Raw genomic sequence first — 10,302 nt, 5'->3', positions numbered from 1 at the left:
AGATGTATAGCTAGAGGCCATTTTTGGCCACATTGTCTCACGGTGTATTTACTTTTCAGATTCTCCTTTGCGGCCTCAACTTTGAAATCTAACAACCTATACACAGTGTTGTCTATCCATCATTTATGACCTTTTGTGCTCAATCTCAAAGACTCGCCTATTGTTATTTCAGTTACCCCATTAAATAAAAAGCGCTTGTTGGCTTGTAATCTTTTAAATCAGGTTATGGTAAAAGAAGAACCAAAACTTTCCTATAGTGTAACGGTGCTCATACACGTTTATCACTGCACACTGCTCTATTCATTACAAACAGAGAACTGAAGAGCTTCGCTTCACATGTCTTGCACAAATAGTTCCTATGTTTTGTTCAGGAATGTACAATTACTCAGAATTTATTGAATTTATCAGATCATTCCTAGCTTCTTTAGTTTCCTCATGGGCTTTTATAAAGCAGGATACGTGTAGATGGTGCACAAGACCATTACATCTAAATCGCATAACTGAATACCTCTGGGAGTTGACAATTGGTTGTGATTGGAGATATGAATATACAGCCAATAGAAACAGGGCCACCGAAGGCAGACAGAGACTCAAGTCGTATTATTTTGGGTGGGGACATCCTCTATTATCTGAATGAACATCCTATGGGATAGCGCATCTTCTTTGTGTGTACAAAACCAACTATAAGCAATTGATGTATATCCTTCACATTTATGTAAAGGATACCTGTATTACATATGGGAGAGCAGTGATATCGCCTTATTTGATGTGTGCATTTAGCAAAACATAGAAACCTGTGTAAATGACTATTCATTCATATTGTACAGTAGCCTACGTGGTAATTAAATGTATAGAAGATCATGATTCATCATTATGTTTCAGTAAACACTACTGGGCGGTTTCCCAGACAGGGTTAAGATTAATCTGGCACTAGACCTTAGTCATATTAGGACATTTAAGTAGTTTTTACAAACACATCTTGAAATAAACAATGGCATTGATATGTTAAGACATGTCAGTGAAAGATGTTTTTAAAAAAGGCAGCTCAAACATGCATTTTAGTTTGGGACTAGGATAAGCCCTGTCCAGGAAACCACCATGCTTACAGTGATCTTATTTCTGGCAGGTGTCGGTATATGTGGTAATGCTACCTTAAGCAGATACCATAACTTTACTTTCTTGTAAATAATCATAAAAATCTAACTAAAAAACATAGACTTGAAACGTGGCAAACACTTTTCAAAAACGTGAACATGCACCTCAAACTGCTTTAAACTGGCTATCACACCCTTTTACTGGTAGAGACGTGTCTTCATCTTCTTGATTGTTCCTTTGTCTACAAGGTTTAACTAATAAATATTTGCAAGAGAAACAATTAAAGTGTTTATGTGCCTGTGAATGTATTCAGAAGTGTTAGCAAAGCAAGCTTGCAACATTCGTAGTCACATAACACAAACTTCATAATTCAAGTCTGTCAGGTTTGTAGCCATATACAATAAAAACCACAGCATTATGGCGGTATGCAGATGTAAGAGATATTTCGAAAACTCGTCCTCAGATTGATCTTATGCAAGATTTGTCATTGTACTATAATGGTCACAAATTCTCTAAAAGGCGATTTGGAGTAACAGGACTTTTTTATTTCTTGACAAAATAAAAGAGATGAATACTAATTTCACTATTTATCTAAAAAATGTTAAATATTAATTAATTTGGGGTCAGGATTACAATGTTAAAACTTTTTGTAGCGTTTAGCCTAAAACATGTGAAGCAATACAACATGACAAGTAATAAAGAGCATGTGAAAATCCAACACTTTGATTTTCACATTTTGCTAGCTATAATTTTTCATGTTTTTATGTCAACCCCTCATTTAGTTTTCTCTCCCACTTGTCTTTAAAATAGGCTTTCCACCCTAACAACACACCTGTACGGACATGTTCTCCATTTCTTGAAGATTAGGAGATCTTTACATAGCAATGTGTCAACAGAAACATCCATGGTAGCTAAATAATAATAATATACATGCCAAAACAGTTGAGGTGGTGTTTCAATGCAGTTATGAACAAAAAAGTTATGAACAAAGCTATGAATATTTAAGTCAACAATAGTTTATTTAGGAATGTAAAATGTGATTACATGTGATGTGAACTAGACTAAACTTTATTTAGCTTAACTAATATACATTTTAGTTATGCATACTGTATGTAGATCAAGAATAATCTACATTAGTGGTATACATGAACATATTCAGGCTTACTGGCATTGAACTGAATACATGTATTAAATAAAATATTAATACTAATACTAAGAGTGCTTGTGGTATAATATTTTATATATTAATGTATATTTCTCTGTAACATAAACTAAGCTTTCAATATTTATTATACAGTATATCTTTTTAGGACCTCCTGGAGGCCCACTGGGTTTGAAAACCAATGTTTTAAACTGAATACGACCTGAAGATACCTTAACTTTTTGGCTAGGTACAGAATATTTTCCTTGATCACATCCCAACATCAGTTTTTCTGCAGAGGGATGGTATTCTGAGCACAGTAATCCCAACAGATGTCTGTGATTTTCGTAAGATGTTGGTTGGACGTGTGAATAAAGATCTTACTTCAAAAAAACTCAACTGACACGACGGGAACAAAACAAGAAAATTAACTATGAGTACAGCCTCTAGTCAGTTAGGTGTGTTTCAAACAGCGGGGTGACTGTTCCATCTTTCCATTCAACAAGGATTTCGCCTCGCTGAATAACAGGTGACCGGGCAGGATTCATGGGGTGCTGGGTTAGTGGAGCTCTTTCACTAGGCACAGGAGAGCCTGGTTGACTGGCCTCTCCTGTTGGAGTGTAAGATTTCAGCACCACGACGGTCTTCCTTCTTCTGAGCATGAAGAGGATGAAGAAAGGGAAAAGCCTTGTTGTGTTTAGTCTTTTTATGAAACTGATTTATGTACAATCACAAAATAAATGCTGCCATTCACCATAAGCATTTTCTAAAGGCTTCTGGAGAAGAATGTTGGTTTATTTACCCAAAACAAAGAGTATCTTACCTGTTCTGATAGATGTTTAGAATGAGAATAACAAGTCCAAGTAACAGAGCCAATGAGCTCAGAAGCAACATAGTCATTTTCCAGCCTGCTCCTGTTAATAAACAATCTTTTTTTTAATTGTTTCACGTTTTCCTTAAACTGCTGATTAAACTTCATGAGTCTTATTCCTACCAAAACAGCATTGCTAATGTGCTTTCCTCTCCTCTACTGCCCTCACGTGGACAAAAGGTAACAACAGTTTTAATGTGCACCTATTTCATTGCTAAAAACAAGGTTATTTTGTGTATTTGGTATAATACAATATGTTAGCGTGGTTTATGGTTAAAAACACATTATTTTCCACCAGAGGTGTCAAGTACTGTAACGAAGTACAAATACTTTGTTACCTTACTTAAGTAGCTATTTTGGGTATCTATACTTTACTGGAGTAATTATTTTTCAGACGACTTTTTACTTCTACTCCTTACATTTTCACGCAATTATCTGTACTTTCTACTCCTTACATTTTAAAAATCGCCTCGTTGCTTCTATTATTTCGTCTTGTTTGCTTTTTTTCATTCCGGCTGGTCATCGTTAAAAAAACCTATCTTGATAAATTGCATCATCCAGATAAATGCGATTGTGGTTGGATGAAAAGTATAAACATACACCATTCCGACACCCTATTGGTTTGTACGCAATCCCCGCCCCCCAGCTGACTGCAGATGATCAAAAGTTTGTTCGATGCTGCTGCACAGAAAAACATAAAAGAACCGCGAGAGCGATTAGAAAGCATGCAGAGCAGTTTGCTCTCGCGATGCTTTGATATCATCCGCCATCCGTTTGTACAGTAACAGAACGCGGCATTCTGTCTTCAAATGGAAAAGTACGAAATAAAACTCGCGGATCACTTTCAGGTCAGTTCACATTCACAAGCCTGTGTAAGCTGGCTGCTGACACCAACTCATCTGTGTGATTTAAATAGTGTAACAATACCAATTTATATAATGTAACTTCAGTTGTTCAACTTAAATGACATTGTGCTGCGTTGCGTTTTGAAGCATGGCAAAGATATCTATGCTAAAGACATCTGTTGTTTTGTATATGCTTAACTACCCTAAATTTTATTTGCATTAACAAAACCTACTTAGCTGAATGCTTGAGTGTTAAATCAATCAAACACATAACCATACATACCAACTTTTGCTTTTGTTAATAGACATCAACTGTTTCCTTAAACCTGACTTTTAATTTACTTACAATAAAGACATTTAGTAATTCTCCTTAATTGCTTGGATTTATACTGACTAAAGTAAAGTGTACTAAAGTCCATTAGCTACACAAGTACAGATACAGGAATATAGGCTATAATATATAATTGCATATTTGTATAATTGTAGTTTGTGTTGCTGTCAAAATAAAATTTTAAATGATAACAATAGCATATTTCTATTCTCACACATACTATAGTTGTGTGTGATTTTGTTGTTTTTTAACTAAAGAGGGCACCACTGTAAAAGTTTTGCCAGCAGCGGCCCTGCTCTGAAGTTTGACTTTTTGCACCATTAGAATATTTATAGGCAACTAGTCATCATATCTTCATCTCTACGGAACACATGTTAATGCTCAGTAGTACACATATGTGGTTCTTTAATGCAGTGGTTATCAAACCTTTTTTTTTCGCGCCTCCCTTGTGTACAGTGGATTCCTTCACGACCCCCCAAAGAAAATGTATGACATAAACATTCTAAAACTTACAATTTGAATTAAACAAAACATTAAATTATACAATGTATTGCTTTTGTTTAGTAGCCTTATTTTTTGAGGTTTAATTACACAGAATTTATAATAAAGTAATGTATTTCATAAAATATTATAAAACTGGGGCCCCTGGCACCATCTCGCGGTCCCCAGTTTGAGAACCACTGCTTTAATGTATTTGTTCGCATTGTATTGAAATGCGTTCATTTTTAATGGGCATGTACCGTATGTGGTTGAAACAGATAGCCTAGTGCAGGGGTAGGCAACATGGAGTGCCGATGTCCTGCAGTGTTTAGCTCCAGGTCTAAACAAGCAGACCTGAACAAACTAATAAAGGTCTATAAAGTCACCTGAAACTACAGGTAGCCAAGGTTTTATAAGGGTTGGAGCTAAAATCTGCAGGACATCGGCACTCCAGGACTGATGTTGCCTACCCCTGGCCCTAGTGCATCCCAAATTGTTTAACATTAACATTTTTAATATAACACTATAGTTATTATGGCCTTTAGAAACATGTTTTAGAGGAGATAGGGTACTGCACAAAAGGCCCCTGTGGCGCGGCCTATAGGCTTTTTTCCGTAATGAAATTTTTTCCTTACATTACTTTTACTTTTATACTTTAAGTAGTTTTGAAACCAGTACTTTTTCACTTTTACTTGAGTAAAAAGTTTGAGTTGATACTTCAACTTCTACAAAAGTCTTTTTTTAACCCTAGTATCTATACTTCTACTTGAGTAATGAATATGAATACTTTTGACACCACTGTTTTCCACATACAGTACATTTTTGTAGCTTCAGATTTAACTCTCTTCCTTAAACGAACAGATTTGAAAAGCTCTGTGTCCCTGATTGGCCAGCTAATCTGTACGTTGTGATCGGCCTGAATATCTCAGCCGGAAATGTGACGCTCCTTACCATGTTTGAAAGATTCAGTTGCTAACAGGAGTTAATTTACAGGTTGTGAGTCCGAAGCGGGAGGAATTAGGATAATGTCTTGTCTACATCACCAATCCCAGAAAGTAAACTGTTTCCTACAATCTGTGTGTTTGTTGTAGTCCAATAAAAGAGATTTATGTTGGAGACGATAACTCGCGTCATCGTTTACTTTGGGTTATGTATCTTTTGCATATTGTAAACATGTACTTATACAGACTTACACAACAAAGAAAATGTAAAATTGTGAATCAGACCATAGGAGCTTTTAAAAATAAAGGTGCTTTAAAGGTTTTTACTTTGATGCCATAGAAGAACCATGTTTGGTGCCTCAAAGAATGTTAGTTAAAGGTTCTTTAAAGAATAATGAATAATTTCTTTAACATGTTCTCCTTTTACCAAAAAAAAAACTTATGTGAAACAGAAAGTTTCTTTATAGAGCCATCCAGCCAATAATATTTCTCCTATGGCATCATGAAGCACCTTTATTTTTAAAAGTGTAAAATATAGGATCAAGGCTTTGGAAATAACTCATTCCCCGCCAGTGGCGTAGCGTCTGGGCATGCAGGGTATGCACGTGCAAATGGGCATGGGCCCATAGGGGGCCTGGCCTTGGGCCCGCCCCAGCTTTTAATTAAGATTTTTTTTTCAATTTAATTTTATTTGTGGCTGCAATAAATATATTTTTGTATGCGACACAGTTAACAGTGCCAACGGGCAAGGTGGGGGGGCTTAAGGGGGCCCATAAATTTTTTTTGCATATGGGCCCGGGACTGACTTGCTACGCCACTGTTCCCCGCTCAGCCATTTTTTGAAAAGTTGCCCCCCAGCATTTTTTTGTTATTTTCACAAAAGGTTCACAAAATGCCTTCCAGGTAAATTTCTTCTAAAAATATATAAACATACAAATATATCAAATGAAAGAACAGACCCTCTGCTTTCAAACAAACAAAACGGGAAAAAACTTTCATCCTACTTATATTTTTTCTCTGCTTATAAACTCTAAAATATGTATTTTTCTTTAAAAATAATTTTTTTTGCAAAAAGCTGAAATAACTGCATTTTTGTGAAGGAATTAGAGATCAGATTCAGAACGATTATCAAAACATACACATTGTTTAAAATTAGTAAATAACGTTTTTGGCTTCAGTTTTTTCATAAAATTTGAAAGTGCCATCTAGTGTATAATTGCGGTATGGCAGATTAACATAAAACTTCATCAAGAACACTTTTTATGCAAATGTTTTCTTTTAATTCAAAGGCGGGGACAGAGTTAAACTTTGGAAATGTTTATTTATTTACCTCACCTAAAATTATTTTAGTAAACTAAAACTAAACATAACTAAAACTTATTTTAGTAAGCTAAAGTACTGTCTGAACACTTCATACTCACCATATTCTGCTGGAAACACATTTATATAAGGTCCCTCAGGTCCCATGCTACTTTGAGGTTCATGCAATGCATCAGTGGTCTTTGTTACTTTAGTAGTTTTAGGAGCAGTCAGGTCTTTACTCCCAGCTGAGGCAAAAATACGAAAATGAAACAACATTAGTATGTTGATAGTATAAAAATTATTCATATCAAAATACAATGCACAACTTGAATTGAGGTGTGAATGTAAACAGACACATGACCCAGATGATGATATAAAGCGATGCTTGGCAGAATTCAGTGGAGTTAGAAGATGTGTATGATATGCTATTAATCAAATTGATGGAATGAAACATAAATCATGGAACTCTTCAACAAACTCCCTTACAATGCCAATAGTGAATATTAGTGAGGATTCTAGGTCCGGTCCAAACTGTCTGTTGTGATTCTTGCAACACATTCTTGCCATGATGTGTACTGTTTCCCTCCTCGCATACCGTTTGATTAACCAGTGTCTTCCACTTGCTGCCTTTTTTGCGGTCTTTGGAAAGGAAGAGCTTGGAGGAATCATGCCGTGCACTCAGGTGCAGACCCTTGCCATGTAATGTCAAGAGACCTTTTTTAGAACAACTCCAGGTCTGGCCCTCACTATCCTCCTCCTCAGACCTGCAAGCTTGCAACCAAACAACCTCGTGATCCTGGATCTGGGGTGCAGTTGCACACTCTCCCGTCTGTGGATTGCTGAGGGTGCGGGTCACAGGGTTCCAGTGCCATTCCTGTAGAGCAAAATCTGTTCTGCACTCCTGCAGGCTTAACCTATCACCAACCTGCTCTTCGTTTACTTCTATACACTTTCTCAGCTCTTCATTCTTGATCTGGAATCCTGTACTTTCTACAAGGAGAAAGGAAGTGTGTTACTTTATTGGTACTGAAAGTTCGTGAATCCTTGCATCAAATCATGTAATACATTTGCTACTAACTGACAGATGGATGTGGTATATATGAAGTTTGTTTGAAAACATTTAAGACCCCATGAAAAAATGTGACCCTGTCCCAGAAACCCAGCTAAAGTCATTTTTTTGTATTTGTGTTAACTGTTTTTTACATAACATCATTCTACGTAATATAACATTCTTTAAAAAGAACCTGCGAAAAATAACCATGATATCTTTACTATTTATTGACTGAATAAGAGAAAGATGAGTGAAATCTAACTTTGATGTTAATCCTAAAATATTAGACTTTAGTCTGCATGGATTTCACATAAATTGTAATCATTGAAAGTGCTAACTTTGTTTATTTGTAGAAATAAAACATAGTAAGTGATTTCCAAAATACCTTTGAAAACAAGTGTTGTTATGAGGAAGAAAGTCCAAAATCCTCTCCAACTTTCATCCATCTCCCCGGGAACACAGCACATTAATAATAATGAAGATTAGACACCCAGTTCACTGTTAAAAAGTGCTCTGATCCAACCGATACAGAATAAATGCGAGCGAAAGGTTGTTGATCCACAAGATACTGGGCACTGTAGAAAAACAGACTTTCACTTGGAGGGCGAAAGAAATTTATAGTGCATAGAGTGCAAAAATCTTCAAAGAGTGAGAACAGAATACTAATGAAGAAGAAGGGTGAAAGGCAAAATAAGTGCCCTCCCACGTTGGAAATTAAGAATGAAGAAGAACAATAAAAACACAAAAACAACTAAAACAACCAAAAGCATAAAGAACTATAACAAAACTTCTTAAAATGTTATTGTGTAAACTTTTTAAAGATGTTATTTAAAATGTGCCTTTTTAAGTTTCAGACAATAGCTAAGCAAAGAAATTCCATTCTGAATGATAATTTACAGAGGTTTAATGCAGAACAAGGATCCTTATTTTTTATGAGGCAGCAGCATTCAGCCGCTTGAATGGCATTCCATTCATGACAAACTCAGATGACAAAGCTTCTGTTCTGGTTGCTATGTTGTTGCTAAGTTGATGTCAATGGAGCCAGGCCATATTTAACTGGGGCGAAAACACTTACAGAATGTTTCCACCTTTCTGTGTTTCTATGGTGCTGCAAGTGCAAAAGAAACTTATTACTAGAAAAGAACAGAAAACAACAAACAAATAATACATGCAATCGAGAAAATCAAATAAAAGTATTTTAACAATAATGACATTGCATGTTTAAATGTAATTTAAATCGTGATATGTTTTGATATTGCAATCCAATTAAAAGTAGACATTGTAGCCTGTATTTGAAGAAATCAGTTCTGTTTTATTTGTGATTTTTTTTTCTTTATTCATATTGGAGAAAAACAATGCTCCTCTGAAAATCTGAAAGGAAACCTTGTCCCTCTTACAGGATGCTAACACTCAGACCTTTCACGTGTAGATCTGAGGCAGATTTTGAATGCATGTAGGATGCAGGTTGCAAGTATGTGACTTCATCACAAGCATGCCATTGTGCTGCAGAGAAGTCTGAAATTTACTCCATTTATCTGCAAAACTTTATAATAGGAGTGTTTGGTTTGGTTTGTTTGAATAACCATTGTGCATATTTGTACTTCCCCGTTTTACACATAGGACAACATTTTGTTTATATTTTTATATTTGTCATACTTCTTTTATTATTGTTGTTTTGTATTTTATTTTTGTTGTTTTGTATTTTATTATTGTTGTTTTGACCATTGACGATCTGACCATTGCAAGTTGTATCCTCTGTAATAATATTATGTGTGACAAATGTGACCCTTCCTGTAAAATCCAGCCTAAAGTCTGAATAAAATTTTGAGATTTGGAGCATCAATGTTTGATTTCACATTGATTTTAATATTTGACATGGCCTTACTCAGTCAATATTAAAGATATCAAGATTGTATATTTAAAAAATATTCTTTATGTTTTTATGTAAAAAAGTAAAACACAAAAACCTGGGTTTTCTGACAACAAACTGAATTGAATTGAACTGAATTTTTGTCCGAGTTAAACCTTAGCCTACTGTTGTAAATCTCATAGGGCTTCATTTATCAATACATGGCGGCCGATTACATATAGTTATAATTAATCTATTTATTTTAACCCTCTGGGGTCTTAACATTTATTTGAGCAACATGCATATATGTTTGTATTTTTGAGAGAAAAATTATGCGTGGTTTTTGACAAAGCTACATTTTTAAGTCACTGATATAAGCCCATAAATCCCATACTA

At 35.3% G+C, this 10,302-nt stretch overlaps 1 protein-coding gene across 2 annotated transcripts; it reads right to left on the bottom strand.

Moving 5' to 3' along the window:
- Positions 1-2,089: 2,089 nt before the first annotated feature.
- On the bottom strand, positions 2,090-8,713 carry LOC135748868 (uncharacterized). Of its 2 annotated transcripts, none has more exons than XM_065267162.2 (5): positions 8,443-8,713; positions 7,493-7,996; positions 7,126-7,251; positions 3,060-3,150; positions 2,090-2,890 (listed from the first exon to the last, which is right to left on the bottom strand). In XM_065267162.2, the coding sequence occupies exons 1-5, from the start codon at positions 8,522-8,524 to the stop codon at positions 2,683-2,685; spliced, it is 1,011 nt and encodes a 336-aa protein (XP_065123234.2). In that variant the 5' UTR covers positions 8,525-8,713; the 3' UTR covers positions 2,090-2,682. The 2 variants fall into 2 exon arrangements, with proteins under 2 accessions (XP_065123234.2, XP_065123235.2); XM_065267163.2 differs by having other exon boundaries at positions 2,090-2,887.
- Between the last annotated feature and the right edge of the window lie 1,589 nt (positions 8,714-10,302).

This window comes from Paramisgurnus dabryanus, chromosome 5 (assembly GCF_030506205.2).
Source record: "Paramisgurnus dabryanus chromosome 5, PD_genome_1.1, whole genome shotgun sequence".
Classification (NCBI taxonomy): Eukaryota; Metazoa; Chordata; class Actinopteri; order Cypriniformes; family Cobitidae; genus Paramisgurnus; species Paramisgurnus dabryanus.
The sequence above is the reverse complement of the archived record's forward strand: the minus strand, read 5'-3'. Positions and strand labels throughout refer to the sequence as shown.

What these genes read in the sequence shown, in the direction of transcription:
- LOC135748868 (XM_065267162.2), bottom strand. Translation starts at nt 8,524, where the DNA reads ATGTGCTGTGTTCCCGGGGAGATGGATGAAAGTTGGAGAGGATTTTGG. An exon ending in TAATATTCACTATTGGCATT is followed by an intron (nt 7,252 to 7,492) that starts GTAAGGGAGTTT and finishes TTTTTGCCTCAG; the next exon opens with CTGGGAGTAAAGACCTGACT. An exon ending in TGTGTTTCCAGCAGAATATG is followed by an intron (nt 3,151 to 7,125) that starts GTGAGTATGAAG and finishes GTTTATTAACAG; the next exon opens with GAGCAGGCTGGAAAATGACT.